Source organism: Euprymna scolopes, chromosome 10, assembly GCF_053919585.1.
Source record: "Euprymna scolopes isolate OS-2025 chromosome 10, ASM5391958v1, whole genome shotgun sequence".
Taxonomy (NCBI): Eukaryota; Metazoa; Mollusca; class Cephalopoda; order Sepiida; family Sepiolidae; genus Euprymna; species Euprymna scolopes.
Genome location: NC_136491.1, coordinates 162,110,901 through 162,133,790, shown reverse-complemented (window position 1 = coordinate 162,133,790; position 22,890 = coordinate 162,110,901). Strand labels below are relative to the sequence as shown.

At 38.9% G+C, this 22,890-nt stretch overlaps 1 protein-coding gene across 2 annotated transcripts in view; it reads right to left on the bottom strand.

Annotated features, from left to right (window-relative positions):
* Positions 1–13,080: 13,080 nt before the first annotated feature.
* LOC145286347 (uncharacterized) overlaps positions 13,081–22,890 on the bottom strand; it is a 41,617-nt gene continuing 31,807 nt past the window's right edge. For both annotated transcript variants that reach the window (XR_013869150.1, XM_080135287.1), the window contains one exon: positions 13,081–19,334. Coding sequence is in view for 1 of the 2 variants with exons in the window: in XM_080135287.1 (XP_079991413.1) it covers positions 19,326–19,334 (9 nt within the window). In the remaining variant the exon portion in view is untranslated. The remainder of the gene's footprint in view (positions 19,335–22,890) is intronic.

The window sequence follows — 22,890 nt, the reverse complement described above, 5'->3', positions numbered from 1 at the left end:
GTTATTTATCATTTCTTTTTTGATTAATTATGAATAATCTCCAAAGTTTCTACTTGGATTTTTTTATGATTTTTTTGTGCTCCTGTAGTTGTTTCTCCATCAAACTTTTTTATTCTATTTTTTTTTTTTTTTAATTTTTTTTTTATTGTCAATTCACCCTAAACAAGGCACAGAGCTACTTAGTCATGAAGGGCTACTATTTGGGACTAGATTTGCAGGGATACTATTGAGGGAATTGGGTAGCAAAACTGTTTACATTACACTTGAAATTCTGCGTGTCAGTACAGTCAGGGAAGCAGAGGCCTGGGAAGGAATTCCAAAGTGCTATTCGAGTAGGCTTTACGACAGCTAGTGATTCTACAGTGTAAGGGTGGAATTTTGCTGCTTGTCAGGTTTGTCAAGAGTATTGTCATCGAGGAGGTACTATGAGTTCATCAGAACAGTTGCCATTGAAATACTTGTAAAATAGGCACAAGGATGCCACGTTGCAGTGATGAAACAGAGGTTAGAGTTTAGTTGATAGTTCAGGACCTATTAGGTTGATGACTTTTTTGAACTCTGTCAAGGAGCAAAAGACTTTCATGTGATAAATGTTTGAGATTAATAGTTTACATTGTAAGTAAATTGTTGCTGACAAAAAACTTCTATATATATAATTTTAAATAAACATTAACAATTATTTTTATACTTACAGACATTCGTGTTTCATGCAAAAACAATCATCAGTGTAGGAAATTAAATTACTCCTAGTTGAGAGATTTACCATCTTTGATTTCGTAGGTTAGTATTCTACCTCAAAGCCATTAGTGATTAACACAAAAATTGAGGGAAATTAGATACCTATAAACACCAAGTTAGTGAGCATACATAGTAAACAGTAAGAGGGTATTCAACGACTGGAAGTCACTATGTTGCATTTTTTAAATTTCCTAAAGAGGGTTCAACTTTAATTTCTTAAGAGATTTTATAACTATATTTTTTTGAGTAAATATTAACAATTATTTTTATACCTACAGACACTAGTGTTTCATGATAATGCAAGCATCAGTGTGGCAAATGATAATTACTGCTGATGAGGAGATTCAAACTCTCTCACAAAGTCATCGACTTTATGCGCTAGCATTGAGGACTCTTCCCTTAAATAAATTCTCATGGTACTTTTTATCCAGGACAAACACAATTCCTGAACATACAATTGCCAGGTCTTCCACTGCTCGAATTGATATTCTGATCTCGCAAGTAGCTGGGAGGATAGGCTCGCAACGTCTCTTCTGGGGGAGAGAGGTTGCAGGGTAGAGAAAAGGGCATCCCCCACTAAGCCACAAAGTCTATTTTGTACTCTGTCAAGGCATGATAGGCTGTTTTTAGCAGCTCCTGCCCAGATATGGCAACAGCATTCCATCCTTGGACGTACTTGGCTTTTATATAGATAGAGAATTGCATCAGTAGTGAGATATCTTCTGGAGCGGTAGAAGGATCCCACCATCTTTCCAGCAACCTTGGCAACAGACTTGATGTACGTGTTCCATTTCAGATCAGGAGTAAAGGTCAAACCCAGAAGCTTGTCAAAATACGGGGCCTCACCCAGACGAGAGCCATCCATCACAATTGATGCCAGATGGGGATCAGAGCGTTTATGATGTAAGGATAGGAGTTTGGTTTTGGATGCATTAAAGGTAACTAGCCACATCTTCCCCCACTGAACCACGCGCTTGAGATCAGAGGAGAGAGAATCAGAGAGAGCTTTGTCATTTACAGCCTTTGATGTGTTGCCGTAGATGGTTGTGTCATCAGCATAGATGTCAACGAATGATTTAAGTATGTGTTTAGGGAGGTCATTGATGTAGATCAGGAAGAGAGTTGGGCCCAGGATTGACTCCTGAGGGACTCCAGCATTTATATTGCAGGCCTCCGATTTTTGTCCATCTACCACTACTCTTATGAGCCTATCGGAGAGAAATGATTTAATGATTGAGAAAACATTTCCAGTTATACCGTAGCTGGAAATCTTGTGAAGTAGACCCTTATGCCATACCTTGTCGAAGGCCTTTGATACGTCAAGAGCAATTGCCCTAGAAAGGAAGCCTTTGTCAAGAGATTCACTAATCCTGTGGGATATAACCGTCAGCACATCTGCGGTAGATCTTGCAGAGCAGAAACAATATTGTGTGTCACTAAGAAGGTTATTTCTGCTGAGGTGGTTGACTATTTCTCTATTTAATATGGATTCCAGCAACTTACTCATAACACACAGGAGACTTATAGGTCTGTATTGAGAGGGAGATGACTTTTCACCTGAATTCTTAAATACAGGACAAACTGATGAGGTTTTCCAGGGAGTCGGAAAGCACTTCTCCTTAAGGCAGCGCTTAAATAGTTTTGTAAGTATGGGAGCAAGTTCTGGTTGAAGCTTTTTTAACACTATAATTGGGATGCCATCAGGGCCAGTCGCTTTACTGGAATCTAGGTTCTTTATTAGCTTGGCGACCTCATGCACGGATATTTGTATGTTACCTAGCTTTTTCTGTGTTATAGGAGGAAATATGGGGAGTTGATGGCCTTCGTCGCATAGGGTAGAATTAGCTGCAAAGTTCTTTGCAAATAATTTGGCCTTGTCTGACGCTGACGAGATTACATCTGGTCCATTGATAATGGTTGGGATAGGACGCACACTTCTGTTCAGGATCCTATTTGTTATTTGCCAAAACTGGTGGGAACCAAGCCGCTGATCAGCTACTTTGGATTTAACAGACTGGGCATATAGCTCTCTTGCATTTTTTATTACTCTTTTACAGTGGTTGCTGGCAGTCTTGAAAGCAAGATATACAGTACGGTGGAGGGGTACATCTGGGGACTTATTACACATCATTTTTATCTTTACTGATACGATGGAGTGATCGGAGGATCCTAGAGGAGAAAGAATGTAACATGAACATAGCTCAGGGGAAGTTGAGAGAAAAAGGTCTAGGAGGCTTACATATTGACCGGGTGTATCGGGCACACGGGTGGGTTCGCGAACACTCTGAGTGAGGTCATAAGCAATGGCAAAATCATGACAAAACCTCCCCTCATCATCTGTCTTATTTGAATGGGTCAGCCATTCCATGTTATATTAGCCGAGGGTTGTGCAGAGAGGATCTGGTCTATTTTCTATGTTAAAGATAGTAACTCTGCTGTTATGGAGCCGATAGGGGGCGAATATAAATGCAGTGGTGTTAGCAAGTGCAACCCGGAAGCACATATAGAGTAAATTAGGATCTTCTCTAGAGATATCCTTGCCACATGGGAAGCCATCTTTAATGTAGGCACATATTCCATGCCCATGGCGATCTTGGGGGTCAGATTTAGCTGTTAATTTAGAGTATCCGTTAATTATGAACTCATCTAGGGAAGTGGTCGGCCCTATTCCAGTTTCACTTAGAAAGAATATGTCCGGTTTCATCTCCTGTAATTGGGTTTCAACCTCTGGAAGGTTGGAACGTAGACCCCTGATGTTGGAGAAGGAGACCTGGTAGTAGGGATCTACGTTGGAAGATGGGGTTCTAGGTTAATTCAAGTTTTTTTTTCTGGAGATGTTTCATGTTGAGGTTTTCGGATTTGTGGAACAGGTCGGCAAACTTGGTTAGAGCAGTACAGAAAGGGAAAGTGAGAGAGAAAAAGGCAGGAATTTTTTTTTTTTTTTTTTGTAGCACATGAAAAGGTAAAGCCGTAACAATTACCCACTAGTATGGCATCGAGAGGCCCCATCAGAGACTACTGCATGGTCTAGAAGCCATTCACCAAATGGCAATACAGCAGTCCCAGTACTTTGCGCGTGCTGATAGGACAGCCTCCTTAGTGGTTAATCCAAGGTTTGGGTCCCTGACTATCAGGCAGATAACGATAGCCCAGACAAAACGTTTACCTCCAGCACCCTTACTAGTGACATGGCCACAAGGATAGACATAGAGACAGAAAAATTTCCGACATCTCAGACTGCTGGTCACCAAATACTACCGACCTTTAAAGCAGCTTTTTCTTCACCCTTTGTCAGAAAAATCACTCATTTGAATGAGGACTGAGGGACAAAAAAGGAGAAGCGAGAGTTACTGGAGCTGCCGATAATACATCCACTTTATTATCTACTCTCCATTAACAAGAAAAGAAACGGGGAGGAGGGGAATGGGTACAAGTGACTTATTAATAACTAAGTAGTAAAGTCCGGTGCTAAATTATCAATTTAGGACACTTTTGATGATAATCTCCCCTCCCATATTAATGGGTGGAAGTTTTTGTCGTTATCTATCTCGAGTTTGAATCATTGGAGCTTCACCTTATAATTAAAATCCAATAATTAACTTTTATCAATTTGTAAAGTCGGCTTAATATTAATTTACATTTGAGTTTAGATAATTATTCAAGGTTTTAATTTAGGAGGTTCGTTTTCATAGGTGACTTTTTCTTTGCTAATGTCACTGTATTATATTTCGAATATAACTGAAAATAAGACTAACTATATTAGATGGTTTGATTGGCTAGCCAAGAAGCAAGCATTTTCAATATAAGCAAGCTTGCAGTAATAGTATATATTAAGTATATTACTTAAATAAAGTCCTAACTTTATCTACTGTAATAGAGAAAATAATTCCCGACATTTGTTTTTTGTTTTTTTTTATTGTTAGTTTGCTTCTATTTAGCATAAGTGAGCAGTGTTTTGCCTGTTTCAGTAGTAGTCGCGAAGGGGGGGGTGACGAATCTCATCTTAAAAGTCTTGACAGGAAAAATAGAGACAAATAAATACATATACATAAATAAAACAAGAAAAACAAGTTTAAACAAGGTAACATGAAAAACATTTGTTAGGATGAATTTTAAAATACTTAACGTCTGTTTGTCATAATGGTTCGGTATCCGTTTTTGCCAACTGGCATATTGCTGTGTTGGAAAAAAAAAGAAACTTATATGTTGCTCGTTCACCGAAAAATCAATCATTGATGTGACGATCCGTCAGATGTTCGTCCTGTAATGCAGAGCAGGAATCTTGCTTTTATCATGGTTTTTGCAGCTGCGGCAAGTCATAGAAGGGTGATGCCTTCTCACTTCATCGAAGCTAGACTTAAAATCCATGCAGTGGAGTATTTGAAGATTCTGAATGATGTTTTGCTGTCCTGGATTTGTTTATACTACAAAGCTACCAACGTCATGCTTGTTGAAGGCTCTGCGCCAGCCCATGGAACAAAACAAGTCCAGACTTACCTGAAGAAGAATCTTTTCTTATTGTGACACTAAAGAGAGGCCACATCAGACCGGTAGGGTTGATGTGACGTTTCTTTTGGTTGAAAGTAATTTTTTGTTCCCGGACGATGATCGGGTTGAAAAAAAATTATTATTAATTTTTATTTGTGAATAAATTCTGAGCTAAGTCTGTTGTTGAAATGGCGGCGGCAAGAGTGCCTTTGTAGTGAAAAGTTAAATTACATTCTAGACTTCAAAAGCGAAAAAGAATGCATAAAATATGTTAGCCAAAATACACAGGCGTTTGATCTCCAAGGGCCGGAATCATAGTGAGACAGTAGCCGGAGGGGTGGGGATTTCACACCCGCAATTGGCAAAACTATGAGCCAAAAGTTGACCTGTGAATTTGACAAGTTGAAAAGTCGGGTTGTTTTTGATCTAAGAGAAACACACGCAGTGACTCGGCATTGTGTTTAGAACAAAGAAGAGGAAAAAAAATGAATTGTCCGAAATTTCAAAACAATAAAATAACGTATCGAGAATTGTCATTTGGTGAATCAGGTCGAACGAAAAAAAAGGGAATTTATGAAATATTTTTGCTCGGATGGGAAAGTGTGTTGCCCGATAAGTTCAAAGCGACAAATGCATTCTTGGTCTTTTGACGTAAACAAAATGTCTGATATAATAAAATGGCCGACAACCAGAACTTAATTCAAAGATAAACTAAAATTCCTTTGAATTATCAAAGCAAAAGGTGAGATCAATAGATAATTTTAAAACAAATAAAATCGCGTGATTTGCTTTAAGTAAAAGGAAAAATAATTTTCCTGTATATGAAAAATTCCATTAGTAAGCCAGGGAGGAGTTAATTAATACAATGTGTAAGTTGGGCGTTAATTAAAGGAGGAGTCAATCCAATTTTGGAAATGGACCAATGAAGAAGGGCCCTGTCGAAGTATAATCAACCAATGAGAAAAGGCCCCGTCAAATTATAATCAAGCAATTTGATTGGTCGATGACGAACATGGGTGTCGTCATCATTCCATAATTGTATTATAAAAGAAATGAAAAATTAGAGATTAAGTAAGAAAAAAGTAGGAACAGGAAAAGAGTAAGAAAAGAACAGAGTCAAAGAGAGATAAGTCTCGGCAGAATCACCTCTCTCTCTCTCTCTCTCCCCCTCGCTTGTTGCCTGATAACTCAATGCTTATAACGTGTAGATTACTTAATGAGAATTACGCAAAGTCCGCGATACCGACCAGGTATTTCAACAACAGAAGCTCAGTTGTAGAACTAACTGCTTGCTTGAATTAATTGTCAACTCTATGTATATGCTGTAAATACTTCTTTTATGAATTTCCGAAATATATATTATATTAACTAACCTCTGGAGTTTTGTTGCTGATGTGCGTTGATCCGTATATATGTACATTCTTTATTTGCCAAATGTGACCACGGTTAAGGTCACACGTGCAAGGTCACATCTGTGGATATTTCGTTATTTGCCATTTGTGACACCGTATCCGTCAACGAACACCCAGGATAACTAGACGATCCACGGAGAACAGGCCTTGAGGACCGAGCATCCGAGAAGAATCCCCAACGCCTTAACGAAGAACTCACTGGGTGACGCGACGTACTAACGGTTGGCAGACCTGGTCGCCCAGTCGACATATCATAACTATACCGACCAGGGTGCAGATCATAACTGGGCCACGATCAGGGGTCAAGGACGTGTAAAGCACACGTTGAAAGGTCACATATTTGTTTCAAAGGACATTTGACCCAGTAGCTCTCCATATCTGAATGTTTGCGACTAATGGCTATTTAGCCTGATTGAAAGAAAATCTAATGTTAATCCACACCCTAATGTTACCTCTTTGAAAGTAACCATTCAAAGAGCATTCTGAAATGTAGATGCTGATGAAGTGAAAAGGAGTTGTTCAAAGTTTCACCATCGGATCTCCAAAATTATTATAGCAAAGGAGGATGTTATTGAAGAATTCTGTTAAATAGATTATAAGGATTACAAAAATAAATGTTGAAATGATCATATATACCTCTTTTATTATTTAAATAAAGGAATTTCAAACAAAATGTGAAATATACCTGTGGAACCCAGTAATTTAAAAATTGTGTACGTATTGTTGTTTTTATAGTTCTTTGAATGTTTAAAAAAAAAAAGGGTGTTTATTTTCATAATTGCTTATTTTGTAATTCTTGAAGTCTAATTCATCCAACTCTGAATATTCTAAACCAATAAAATCTTGCAAAAATTCAACTACTATGGACATCAATGCTTTTTGTTTACTTTTCACTTGGCATATTTCAAGTAGTATTGATTGGATATCCTTGTTTAAAACAATAACTTTGTCTTCTCTAAGATTCAATAATTATTATTTCTAATCATTATTCCATTCCATTCTTCCACACTTGATCAAATTAACACAAAAAAAAAACATGGCATCGTTTTGCTTTTAGAACGCACAATGACTTAGATATTAAGCCATTTTTATTTTTCAAAATAACTGTTGTTTTATAGTAATTGATGCTGCATGTGGCTGTTCATCTCTAACTTTAAAGCAACAAACAGTGGCAGTCTTCTGGTTACTGTGGCAACATAATGCATAACTCAATAAGTCCTGGACTCAACTAATAAAACAACTTTTAAGCAAAATTCAATTTTATTCATCAACATACTGTGCTCGATTAAACAGCTGAGAGAGGAAAAAGATAATGAAATACCAAAGTAATTTATGTACAACATGAAGAGACTGGAATCTTAGGAAAATCTCCATCATTCCAGTAATTATAAGAGCAATCAGACTCTTGGAAAAGAATTTCAAAAACTACTTTTCATATATACTCGGTGAACCAAGTGCAAGAGAGATACAAACAATTGCACTTAAAGTGATGGTTAGAATCTTAAAAAGATTTCTCAGTTGGAATGTATGAGATAGTGGGTGAATGTCTGGCATTGCCTAGCTAGAATAAGAAAATAAAAAAAAATAAAGTGATACACTGATCGCAATGCTTCATTAACAATTCGATTTAGAACGAATTACTTCTTACATGGTGCATTATCTTGGTTAAAGAGCACTTTTTTCTTCATATGTGGCTGTTTTTTGGCAGTTTCTTCCTCAAACATTAATAATTCTATGTAATATTTTCTATTGATGGTTCTTTCTTTTTCAAGGTAATTGATAAACAAAATACCTTGTACATCTAAAAATACAGCGATTAAAACTTTACCTGCTGATGTTTTTGTCTTTGGTTACATCGGACAGTTTTCACTTACTGCTGTCTATTTAGCTGACTGCCGATTTGATTCCAAATCCATGTTTCATCATTTGTCACAGATTAACAGAAAAACTCTTTTGTTGCGTTGAAACAGTTGCATACAATGCTCTAAATTGTCAATGCATTATTGGTTTTGATCAACTGTGAACATATGAAGGACCTAATCTAAACACAGCTTTCCTATTGAGAAATATTTATGCGAAATAATGAATACACTGTTTTCTGATATCTTCAACTCCTCTGTAATCTCATGCAATTTTAAATTACCACTAGCATTTCAGCCCGGCGTTGCCCGGGTGTTCAGAGGTGTATGTTGAGCAAAAAAAAAAAAGTGGTCAATTTTTTTTAGTTTTGACCCCTATTATGCCCCCTTAACATTTATTGTTTGGGACTCAAATCAAGTTATTAAGTTAGATCCATGTCCAAGGAACCTATATCTAAAATTTCAAGCGTTTAAACCCAAAATTGGCAGAGGAGTTTGGTAGAGTTTTCAAAGGTCAAATCGTTGAACTTTGACCCCTTAACAGCCAAATTTCTGGCCAAAAATGGATTACAAAGATTTTCCCAAATCTCAGTACCCTGTATATCGAATTTCGCATCTGTAGATTTAAAATTGACAAAGTTATTGCATAGGGAAATGTACACAGACACACAGATGCACACACAGACACATTCACATTTATAGATATATAAGCTAAAATGAGTTTGGGGAGATTTATATATTTTTCAGGACAACTTCTGAATTTTTGCCACTTGAGCATTCAGCATCATTTGTGTTTACAGAACTATATTTAAAGTCAGCTTATCAATCTTAACCATCATTGTCTATAGACCAGAAGCTTACCAATCTTAATCATTGTTTCCTATAGACCAGAATCCAAATAACTCATCGAGTCATTGCTTTTGCTTAAACAGTATTTTTTTCCATCAGAAAGCAATGCTTTCTTAACTTACAAATTGTAATGGATTATCTATCTTCAAATCTTTCAAATGATTAAATTAACCAATGAGCTCCACCTTTCATATATGGAACCTCCTCTTATCATAAAAGTAAACTTTGTCATTTGTCAAACTTTGATACATCTTGACGTCACATCTACACTGAACATTAAAAACATATTATGGCCAAAGATTTGTCGCGGCTTGGCAGTTAACAACAACAACAACAACAACAGCACAACAGATGACCAGCCATTGACAGCCTCCGCCGAAATCAGCAGTAGCAAATAAACAACAACAACAACAACAGCACAACAGACGACCAGCCATTGACAGCCTCCGCCGAAATCAGCAGTAGCAAGTAATATCAGCAGCCGTCACGTGATTCCAGAGCCCCGTTGTAGAAAAGAAATTTAAAAAAAACATCTTTTCTACAACAAAAACAAAACAATAAACTTTAATTTCCTGGAAAAACTTCGTGAAATACAAACAACGAACTCCTTCAGCATCGACTGTTTGTAAAGAACACATCCGAGAATTAATATTAACTGTTGTTTAGAAATAGAAACCGCTGCCTGCCCGCTCCCGGTGACTGGCAGCCCCCTGAATATTTCGGCGATATTTTTCACCGTTCGGCGGCTTGGTTTTTCGGCAAAGCTCTGCACTTGCTCACGGTTCCCTGACCGTTCGACGCTCACGCAATTACTGTGACTCCAGTTTCTTCACTGTAGCAGTCCAGTCCACCACCACTACCGTGGCTCCGGTCTCCACGCCGTAGAAGTCCACCACCACTACCGTGGCTCCGGTCTCCACGCCGTAGAAGTCCACCACCACTACCGTGGCTCCGGTCTCCACGCCGTAGAAGTCCACCTCATCACCACGACTCCGTCCTCCCTGTTCGTCCGTACCTCTAATACACTGACACCTTTCTCAGTGTCTGTCCGATCCGAGCGCCCGTCCGTACCCGATGAACACTGAACCCTCAGTGTTGCCAATTCGTTCATCCGTACCTCTAATACACTGACACCTTTCTCAGTGTCTGTCCGATCCGAGCGCCCGTCCGTACCTGATGAATACTGAACCCTCAGTGTTGCCAATTCGTCCGTCCATTCCTCTCATAACCTGAGGCTAATGCATCAGTACTGTCCCAGTCGGACCCAAGTCGACCAATGACCCGCACCAGTTACCACACCGACTTCTCCGACGTCATCCCGGCATCCCAGCTTACGGCGAGCCGACAAGCATCCCCCTGACAGAATACACCGGCGACGGACCCCGGACCAACGTCGTCCAGTGAGAAAATTCGCATTTGCCACCCTTTCGTTTGCTTAAATAAAAGGCGAGACTTCGTCTTTAAACTAAACTACCCGAGTTTGTCATTCTTCTTTGTTCTGTTGTTTTCTTCCTTGTCCTTGTGTCTGATGTTTATTTAGTTGCACGGTCAGTTGGCTAACCACCTTCAGACCTCACTGCAACAAGTGGTGACCCCGACGTGATCTACAGACACAGGCTTGGAAAAACAGTCAGGCAGAGAAGATGGCAGAAAGCACAGAGCCGGAGATTAACCTTTCTGCCCCGCTGGTCCAGTTACCACCTTACAACCCAGTGAACCCCAGGAGTTGGTTCATCCAGCTCGAAGCAATTTTTGCAGCCCGGAGGGTTGTTCGCCAGGACTCGAAATACGCCTCAGTGGTGCAGGCACTACCTCCATCTATGGTAGAAGAAGTAGAGGACATCCTCCTCAACACACCAGAGCAACTCCCATATACCTGCCTAAAGGAAGCAATCCTCAAGCGAACCGGCCGTTCAGACGAGGATCTCATCAGAGACCTATTTTCAAATGTGACTCTCGGGGACAGAACCCCATCCCAGCTCCTGCGACTGATGAAGAGCCGACTCGGCAACAACAGCATGGCAGAGCCCATTCTCCGCGGTCTTTGGATGGATTGGCTTCCGCAAAACATTACCCAGGTCCTGGCCCTGGTACCCGTAGAGACGCCCCTGGAAATAGTGGCAGACTCGGCCGACAAAGTATACTCACAGGCCCACCAACGGATACATCATGTCGAGAGTGACCCCGGGCACCGCTCACGACGATTGGAAGACGAACTGACTCAACTGCGAGCAGAGCTGAGAGAGCTCAAACTCTCCCTACGCCAGAGACAACGTAGCCCAATACCCCACACCCGGAACCGAAGCCGTACCCGCACCCCAAGCCGAGGACGAAGGAACCTCCCAGGCACATGTTGGTACCACCAATCCTTCGGCGACCGGGCCCGAAAATGCCAACCTCCCTGCAATTACAATTGCCTCACTGCAGCAGATTTAACAGTGTGAATATATGCAGTACTTGAAGAGTAGATAATACAGTGGATGTATTATCGGCAGCTTTAGTAACTGTCGCTTCTCCTTTTTTGTCCCTCAGTCCTCATTCAAATGAGTGATTTTTCTGACAAAGGGTGAAGAAAAAGCTGCTTTAAAGGTCGGTAGTATTTGGTGAACAGTAGTCTGAGGCGTTGGAAATTTTTCTGTCTCTATGTCTATCCTTGTGGCCATGTCACTAGTAAGGGTGCTGGAGGTAAACGTTTTGTCTGGGCTGATGTTATCCGCCTGATAGTCAGGGACCTGAACCTTGGATTAACCACTAAGGAGGCTGTCCTATCAGCAGGCGCAAAGTACTGGGACTGCTGTTATTGCAAGTACATTACGTTAGTGTGGAGATTTGATGAAGTGTTTACTTAAGGGGGAGGTTCATTAGGAATTTGTTAACGTTGGACTTGGAGACATCCAAGTTGTAGTCAGGTGGGAAGCAGGCAGATGGAACAGAGTTCCACAGGCGTGCAGTTCTAAGAAAGAAGCTTTGTTCATGGAATCCATGTTTTGATTTAGGCACAGATAAAGAGTGGGGGAAATTTTTCACAGTGGATTCGGCCAGACGGGTGTTTTTCGTGAAAGATTGGCGAGGGGGGACCAGAGATTGGAGTTCAGACGAGCACCTGCCATGGAAATAACGATAAAACAAGGATAGGCTCGCAACGTCTCTTCTGTGGGAGAGAGGTTGCAGGGTAGAGAAAAGGGCATCCCCCACTAAGCCACAAAGTCTATTTTGTACTCTGTCAAGGCAGGATAGGCTGTTTTTAGCAACTCCTGCCCAGATATGGCAACAGTATTCCATCTTTGGATGTACTTGGCTTTTATATAGATAGAGAATTGCATCAGTAGTGAGATATCTTCTGGAGCGGTAGAAGGATCCCACCATCTTTCCAGCGACCTTGGCAACAGACTTGATGTACGTGTTCCATTTCAGATCAGGAGTAAAGGTCAAACCCAGAAGCTTGTCAAAACACGGGGCATCTCTCAGACGAGAGCCATCCATCCCAATTGATGCCAGATGGAGATCAGAGTGTTGATGATGTAAGGATAGGAGCTTGGTTTTAGATGCATTAAATTATTTACAGAGAATTGGACATTTAGATGCATTAAATTATTTACAGAGAATTGGACATCAACAAAGAAAATATTAGTTTTATCGAAGAAAGTTTACATTTGAACAAACATAATTTATGTCTTGATTTATTGATGTTATCCAAAATATTTGTCATAATTTTTTAAAGAAGACTCACAATAGTTAAACAATAATATAAATTTTTTAATTGAAAAATTTATGGAAAATAATTTCTTCAGATTATTACAAACATTTTTTCCCCCTTTTTGAGCATTTCGAATTTTATTGATAATCCCATTCAACTTTTATTTATTGAAAACTCCTTGAGTCAAAATCATTAGAAATGGATAAAACTAAATTGATCAGTCAAAACAAGATAAATGTTTATAAATAGAACATCAAAACTGTTAATAAAATAATGAAACAGCTTTATGCATGTGTATATGTTTTTCACATCAATGTAACTTTCATAATCACATATAGAATCAATTTTTTGTTTATTAGGTTGACAACAAAGTTATTGCGGAATTTTAAATTTTGATTTCAAATGATGTCCTTTCAAATAAGTTTTTGTCATAATCTCTTTACTTTAATATCATTTTAAAGAGCGTTTTTCACTTTATTGTTTAAATTACAATCATATTAAAACAATGTCTTCTTTTCAGTATGTTGAATACAAGATAGAAGAAAAGCAAATTCGCACAACTTTCTTAATTTAATTTTATCTGGGCCCAAAAGCTGCTGAAATAACTTACAATATCAATGAATCATTTGGCCCAGAAACCACTACTGAATACACAGTACAATGGTGGTTTAAGAAATTTTGTAGCCGCAACGCAAGTCTTGAAAATGATGAGCATAGCGGTTGGCCATCGGATGTTGATAATAATCTATTTAAGAGCCTTAGTTGAAGCCAATCCATGCACAACTGTTCAAGAACTTGCTTCTGAACATATACAACGATTTTCAACCATTTGGAGAGATTGGAAAAACAAAAAAATTTGATAAATTACCAAATTCACCAATTGAACAACAACCAAAAGAAACACTGTCATAAAGTGTCATTTTCCCTTCTTTTATGCAACCAGAACAACCTGTTTCTCAACTGAGTTGTGACTTGCAATGGAAAATGGGTTCTTTACGACAACCAGTGGCACTCAGCTTTGTGGTTAAACACAGTGAAGCTCCACGACACTTTCTGAAGCCAGAGTTGCACCAAAAGAAGGTCATGCTGACTGTTTGGTGGTCTGTGACCGATCTCCTCTATTACAGTTTTTTGAATACAAGCAAAACCATTACGGTGGTGAAGTACTGTCAACAAATGGAAATACATCAGGAACTTCGGCAACAACACTCAGCATTAGTCAACAGAAAATGCCCAATTCTCCTTCATGACAATACCCAACCACACATTGCTAAACTGACTCTGCAGAAGTTGAATGAATTAGGCTACAGAACTCTGCCTCAGCCATTATACTCTCCAGACCTCTTACCTACGAACTACCACTTTTTAAAGCATCTTAACAACTTTCTGCACGTGAAATGCTTCGAAAACCTAAACAATATCAAAAACGCCTTCAGCACCATCAGAACACAAGATTTTTATGTTACTGATATAAATACACTTGTTTTATGTTGGCAAAAGTGTGTTGATTCTGATGGTGCTTATCTCAATCAAGAAGTTTTTTTTTGAGCCGAGATATGTTTATCTGAATTTAAAAGTTAAAAACGATTAGAACTTGTCAACCTGATAATATTAATCATTTATTATAATAAAAATGAAGTAGCATGATATAAAACTCAATGTTAAAAATTCCTTTTTAAAAACATAATCATGAAATTAAATTCACCCGAATACTTTTTGTTTTTTGTAAACAAACCGATCAATTTAATTTTTCTTTCTGACCCTTTAAGAAATTTTAGTTTTACAGCAATTTGATTCAATTAATAATGTAATGACCAAATGATACTGTAAAAATTATTGAAATAAAAAATATTAATTTTGTTAAAAAAAAAAAAATCAATGTAAAAAGTTTCCACCAAATCAGGTCATCAACTACTTTTTGTATATCTATATTTTAAGAAACCTTTGTTTAGTATTCAACCATAGACAGATGTTTCCAATGATCCACAAGAAGCTTGTTCCTTTTATTCCTAAAATACTTTTACTACAATTTATCAAGTTTTGTGTTTGTATGGTTTTAGATAAATTGAATTATACAATTATTATTATTATTTATCTATTTATTTTTTAATCAATTTTCACCCCAAACAAGGCACAGTGCTACTTTGAAGCAGGGGGCTACTATCGGGGACATAAGTTGCAGGGGCATTATGAAGGGAGATGAGTAGCAAGATGTTTGTTCACATTACACTTGACCTTTTGCATATCAATACAGTTGGGAAAGCAGAATCCCGGAAGGGAGTTCCAAAGTTTTGCAGTTCTGGGGAAGAAATTATTGGAGTAAAAGGCTTTCTTATACCTAGGGATCACTACTGTAAAGAGGTGGGACTGAGTTGCTTGTCGGGTTTGTCGGGGGTAGTCACGTCGAGGAGGTACAAGTGCTTGTAATTCGTCAAAGCATTCACCATTAAAGTACTTGCAGAACAGGCAGAGGGATGCAACATTTCATCGATGGTACAGAGGCTGAAGCTTAGATGACAGTTCAGGACCTATCAGGTTGGCGACTCTTTTGAACCCTGTCCAGTTCATGTTCCCTGTAAACGTTAGGCCGAGGAGTTTAAACGAAGTATTTTCAGGTAATGTGTTCTTGGTGGGAGAGAAGGTTTCTTGTAGTTATTGAAGGAAATAAGCTTAGTCTTGGCAGCATTGAATGTGACCATCCATTTTTGTTCCCATTCCACTACAGATTGGAGGTCTTCCTCTAGTGTTTCTGCCATTTCCTTAGATATGTGTTCATTTGTTTTCCCTTCGTGCCTGTTATAGAAAGTGGTGTCATCAGCAAATATACTCATCCCCGAAACAATTTTATCAGGGAGGTCATTTATGAATATCAAGAATAATAAATGTCCAAGAATAGACCCATGAGGTACTCCCGCATTTATATCATATTGTTTAGATGTATGACTGTCGAGGACAACTTGGATTTTTCTCTTACTTAAGAAGGATTTAATTAGATTATGTATTCTTCTAGCGATACCATATGATCTAATTTTCCTTAGAAGACCATCATGCCATACCATGTCAAAATCCTTAGATATATGGAGAGCTGCTGCTCTGTCCTTCCCTGTTTTGTCCAGTGAATGGTATATACGCTCAGAGATTACAGTTTAGATATCTGCTGTGGAATGGACTTGCCTAAATCTATAGTTTGTTGGTCAGGAGTTTAGCAACTGTTAGGTGTTGGACTAGGGTTTGATTAAGGATTCAAATATTTTGTCGAAAAGCGGGAGGGGGCTAATGGAGCAATAATTTAATGGGTTAGTTCTTTCACCAGAATTCTTGAAGACTGGTTCCACAGAAGTGGTTTTCCAGCAGGCAGGGAAGCAAGGCTCGTTAAGGCATTTATTGTAAAGCTTGGAGAGAACTGGAGCAATCTCAGCAGAGCATTTTTTAATAGCACAGCCGGGATGAGATCGGGTTCACATGCTTTTGAGGTGTCTAGGTTTTTTATGATACCATGTACCTGAGAAGGGGTGATTTTCAAATCCCATAGTGTGGCGTCTGTTCTTAAAGGAAAATCGGGGAGGGAGTGGTGTGCCAGGTCCAATGTGGAGTTTGAGGCAAACTGACTGGCAAGCAGATTAGCCTTGTTGGTTGCTGTGCAAGCAACCTCATGATTGTTTGATAGTGGGGAATCATTGATTGCCCATTATTTACTACACTGTTGTAGATTTTCCAAAAATCCCGGGTTCCTAATTTCTGTGCTTTGATGCGTTTTCTGGTGGTTTCAGTGTAATCTGTCTTAGCTGTTGCTATTACTCTCTTACAATTATTTCTAGCTTCTATATATTTCTGTCTGTTGGTACTGGACTTTTGCCAGTTGAATCTGTGGAACGCATGCTGCCTTTGAGCAATGGCAGCTGCACAAGCAGAAGTAAACTATTGGGGAGAGTGGGCCTTGCTATAGAATTTCTGTGTGGAAACATGTGCTTCGATTGCAGTTTTGAGCCATTCAGTGGTCTCATTTGCACACTGCTCCGCTGGAAGAGAAAAGATATTTTGCCATGGGGCATCTCTGATGAGCTCCCTGATGGCTTCCCAGTCGGCCTTTTTGTAATACCTCATGGTTTTAAGCAGTGGGTCTTTAGTTTTAGGGCGAGACTTTAGGGAGATTTCTACCATTTATCACAGCGTGATCAGCATTTCCAAGTGGGCTGTGGACATTTGTTGTACAATCATCGGGAATTGTTGTCAGAAATAGATCTAGAAGTGAAGCATGAAGCTTGCTGGTCTGGGAAACATGTTGGAAACGTAACCGTCTGAGATAGGGAATGAGATATAGAGAAGCTATGTGTTGTGCTACCAGCTGCGTCTGTGTAATTAGAGAATCCAAACCAGTTACTATGGTGGACATTGAAGTCACCAAATACATGTACTTATGCGCTAGTATCGAGGGAGAGTGCTATATCTATGCTGTCAAAGATTTTGTTTATTGTATATTGAATTATTCTTCTCAAAGAATTATGAACTTAATAAAAACAGCACATCCTACTAAATATAAGACAGCATAAACTTCTTTCCACTTTTGGTTGTGGTGGTGGTAGGAGGAGAACACAAGTAGTCGTTACTGTATAGCTTTTTAATAATTATTGAAACTTTTAAAAAAATAGAAATGGTAATAATGATCAAAGCTTGAGTGCTTAGGTTCTCATTATGTCCTGGAAAACACTACGTGTACTTGAATACTTAAAGACTGAATTTACTCAAATTTATTTCAATTACTATTAGTTTACTTATATCCCTCTGATACAATCAAGGCAGAGTACGTTCTTAGGCCTCACACCAAAAACTGAATATTATAAAGATGGTGGGCTGGGAGCCAAAGAGCATATTGTTCTTCATTCATTTCTAGACAATCATCTTTTATTTATTCTTCTTCTTTTCTGTTTTTTTTTTAACTATTTATTCAACCCAAACAAGGCACAGTGCCACTTGGACGTAAGGAGCTACTATTTGGGACCATGTCTACAGTAATACTATGTGGGGAAGTAAGCAACAAGAACTTTGTTCACAGTATATTTATACTTCTGCATGTTAGTAAAGTTAAGGAAGCAAGAAACAGGGAGAAAATTTCTAGCAATCTAAAGGAAGAAACTATTAGCATAAAATGCTCTCTGGTATCTAGTGACCTATACAGTGAAAGAGTGAGATTTTTCTGCTTGTTGGTTATCGGGGGGGGGTATTTACACAGTGGATACAATTGCTATGAGTTCATCAGAGCACATTCCATTAAAGTACTTATAAAGCAAACACAGAGATGCAACATTGTGGTGATGGTACAGGGTTTGGAGTTTGGTTGACAGTGGGGTAGGGGGGCTCATTAGACTTGAGATTAATCAACTGTATAAAAGTAAGGGACTAGTAGTGTATTTTTCTTCACTCATCCCTAATGTTTTTTTGATTGATTAGTGACTATTTGACATATTCTTCTGATGAGGTTCCATGAAAGGAATTTATTTAACTACAGTAAAGTTTTTCATGTTTAACATATGTCAAAAGGGCTTCATCCTGTACAAGTGGTCTCTCTTGTACACCTGTTTTTTTGCCCGCTTCCTCCCCTGAGAAGCTTGTAAAATTATGAGGAGCAGTTTACTCTAGCCATCATTGGTCAATAGATAAGTACTATTACTTGGAGGGAGAGTGATTGGCTTAATGAATACTGTCATGGCATCTGAAATCAGTTATACAAGTTCAAATCCCATTGGTTTCATTGTGATCATTTACACACTACTAATGTTGAGAAAAATATGAACCAGTAGTTTTCCACAAGCTATGGAGAAACTAACACCTTATGTTCAATTAATTGTATACAATAGGGCTTATATTTTAGCATTAAATAACCCAAAAGACTGATATGCCATTAAACAGATAAGAACCAACCTGTTACTTGATGCATATTTACTTTAACAGCTACTTAACCTCTAAGAGAATAGCTGAGGCATTTCCATACAACTCATGATAAGTGCCACCGAGTACAGTTATCTAAACAGTTAATTATTTAAGAAGTCTAAAAGCGTTTGTTTCTGAAATTTTCACATTCTGCTATGTGTTGTTATTATAAAATTATTAGGTCAGGTCGATATGATTTCATCCATTTCTAAAAAGTAGTTTTAACTCAAAAAGAATTCTCAAATAAAAAAAAACATTTCTATTTGTTAAAAAAAGAAAATGGAGAACAAATCACTGAGGTGCCAGCTTCAGCTTTCACAATGTCTCCAATGGGTGTTGGGTGTTGATGTCAAATTATTTTGACTGAAAAGATAAAGAAAAAAACAATTTAGCAAGAAGACATGATTCATATATACACAAATGGATTTCTTAAAAATAAAAAACACAGAACTAAAAGTTATTCTGAAACTCTTAACTGTTATCCTACATAACTACAGGCAAAAAATATATCCAAGAGTAATAGCATGGACCATGTATAAACCCACTCATAATATAAGGTGCGTTTTCTCTGTATGTGTATAAATCAAAATTTCGTGAATGAATATCTGCATTTTTTTTTTTAGAAATGAAAAATGTTACATCAATACTAAATAATAGATTTCCAGCAAATAAAGCAGACCGAAATTTGGAGATCTTCGGTTTGATGTTCTACAAACCAAGATATTTAGATTTTCTTATAAATAAATCATCAAATTTTGGCGGTTTTTTTCTTTCATGTAATCACTTTAGACAAGGCAAGAATTCACTTGATAGCAAGAAGCTATTGTTATAGATTTTCCAGAAATCATGAGTTCCTAATTTCTGTATTTCAATGCATTTTCTGATGGTTTCTGTATATTATCTCTTAACTGTGGCTATTTCTTTTTTACACTTCTATAAACTTTTATCTATTTGTACTAGACTTATGTCAAATAAATCTGTTGCAATATTTTTGTTCCATAATGGGGATATGGTCCTTCACAGTTGGAAGATTCTATTTATAAATGATGTTGCTGGGAACTAACAAATCAAATTAATTCACGTTCTGCTACCAACCAATCAGAAACCAGAATTGCTCCATAAAAATTAAACCTTTTCTTTAGCAACCTTGCATATGTTTTCTTCGTGTCAACATGGGAAGAATCTTTTGCTCTGTGGCTACAAAAATTATAAAGTCAGGAACCTGAACAAAAGAACTGTCTGAGAACCAGTCACCTCCGGGACTTGTATAGGACAACTAACCATCGGAAACTGTTCTGAAACTAAACATGGCTTCCAACTCAAGATATGTATGCTGCCTTTGAGCAATGACACCTGTGTAAGTAGAAGTAAATCATTGGAGAGAGTGAGGTTTGCTATAAAACTTACGTGTGTGAACATGCAATTCAATTGCTGCTTTGAACCATTCAGTGATCTCATTTGTGCACTGTTCAGCAAGAAGAGAAAAGGTATTTCTCCATGAAGCATCTTTGATATGATCTCTGATGGCATCCCAGTCAGCTTTATTGTAGTACCTTATCATTTTGAGCAGTGTCTCTTCAACTTGGGATGGAGAGTTTCGGGTGATGTCTATCATTATCACAGCATGATCAGCATTCTCAAGAGGGCAATGGTTACATAATTCTCAGGAACTGTGATCAGAAATAAGTCCAGAAGTGAGGTTTGTCGGTCTTGACGATCTGGGAGACAGGTCAGGAACGTTACTGTCTGTGACAAGGAATGGGATATAGAAAAGTTATGTGTGATACTACCAGCTGTGTCAGAGAAGCCAAGCCAATTAGTGTGGTGGATATCGGAATACAGCAGCCAGACAAACTGTCAAACCAGTACCCTCAAATCTGTCAGACAAGAGTGGCCCAGTCCAATCATGTTATCATACATGGTAAACAAGCACCCCTAAGATGCACAGGTTTAGGGAAAGGGAATGAGGCAGGGTTTGGGGGACAGCGTTCATTTCCCTAGTCAGGAAACAAGGTCAAGCACTGAGCATCTCTTATGAGTCCCTGTGATCGCACCTTTGCTCCTAGCTAATAGGCAAAGAAAGGGTATGGATTGTGTAGTGGACTTTCGGTCAGCGTTCAAGTTGTGGATAACTTGGAAAAGACTAAAGTTACTTCTCATGAAAGAGGAGAACTATTTATGGCACAATGGGAGATTCCATTGTGCACACATGGGCCAGTCTATTCTTTGGATTATGATTGGCTGAATCGCCTGATTGGATATGCTTGTATATAAATACAAGCCCTCAGTCCAGCTCAATCTGGTGTCAGTCTTGTGCATAAGCTGGACCCTTGGTAAGTGTTGCTATTATTATTATTATTATTGTTGTTGTTGTTGTGTGTTATTGACTACTACAGTTCTTTTGATTATTCTACATCTCCCCTCTTCTCCCCCCCCCACGAGTAGGCTGGGTTGTATGAGAGGTGTATCTCTCTTTTAGGCCTAGTTTGTTGTGTGGTAGTAACCTAGAAAGAGCTCGGGGAATCCTTGATGATCGAAAGCGTGGGGATATATGTGTGGTTTGTTGTTGGGGTTTGGTTGCTGTGTATGTGCTATTACAGGGAGACAGTGGGAGATGCAAGAATGTAGTATCGCTTGAGGGAATTGTTGGTCCTAGTGTTGCACTTGGTATTGGGGTTGGTGCAGGCTTGAGTTCGCATTTTCTGAGGAAACGGCGGTTCCTAAGTGTGATCCTTCTGGATCCGTTAACCCTGATTCGGTATCGTCGATCTGGTAGGGAACTGATGATTTTGCCCGTTGTGTCCCATCTGTGATTGACTGGATTTTGGATGGGTACGGTGTCACCAGCTTGTAACGGTGGAAGGTTGTGGCTCTTAAGTTTGCCTATGTTATCTTCTGTTACGGGAAAAGGGAGGTTTTTGGGGCGATTTGGCAATTGATCTACACACTTTTTAGACTCGGTGTCTACCTCTTCATGTTCGTCTGCTAAAGGGTTTGGAAAATGTTTGTGCAATATTCCCACATCGATGCAGGCTGCTCTGCTGAAATAAAGCCGGTGTATGCCCTTGCATATGTAGAGGGCTTGTTTAGTTGTTTTCCCTCTGACCACAAACTCAACTGGTAGCCAACCCTGACACATGAGTGTGAAACCTCCAACTGTTCGTATGATCTTTCTTGATTGGACAAAACTAATCTCTGTGAGGCCCATTTTGATTAAATGCTTTGGTCCCCCAAGACAAATGGCGGCACCACTGTCGGGAAAAACCTTTAGCGTTGTACTACGACTCCTAGGGATATTGACAGCTTGTCTGGGATCTGGTTTTGGTGAGAATGGGATTACTGACGCATTTATTACAGTTAACAGATCACCTTCTGTAGTCATAATGGTGCCCCTCATTTGATCGAATGTGATATGGGCCATGAGTGTATTCATGGGAGCTTCTTGGTCTTCAAAACTTTTTATCACTGCCGAGCGATATTTCTTTGTCCGGCACACTGCTGAGAAATGGTTAAGTTTCCCACAAGTGTTGCACATTTGATCCATGCCGGACATGTTAAATGGCGGGCACTTGTCCTTGGAGTACCGTGTTGGTGACTACCGCAACCTATGCAGGTTTGACAGGGTTCTTTATCAGCAATGTTATTGTTGTGAGTAGCAGTAGAGCCAGTGTGAATATTGCCTCTGCTAGTCCGTACAGCACTGTTTTTTTTTTGCCTGCGATATGTTGACATCCGGACTGTAGCTATGTCTGAGGTATCAGTCATTGCGGTTTGGTCCCGTAGTGCAGACTCAAATGCCTCAGCATGACAAATATTTTGGTTGAGAGTTTTTAGCAACCCGGCTTTTGCCAGTAGATCAGTCTGAAGCGTATCATTCGATATCCCTTTGATAAATTGGTCCTTGATGTAAATGTCGGAC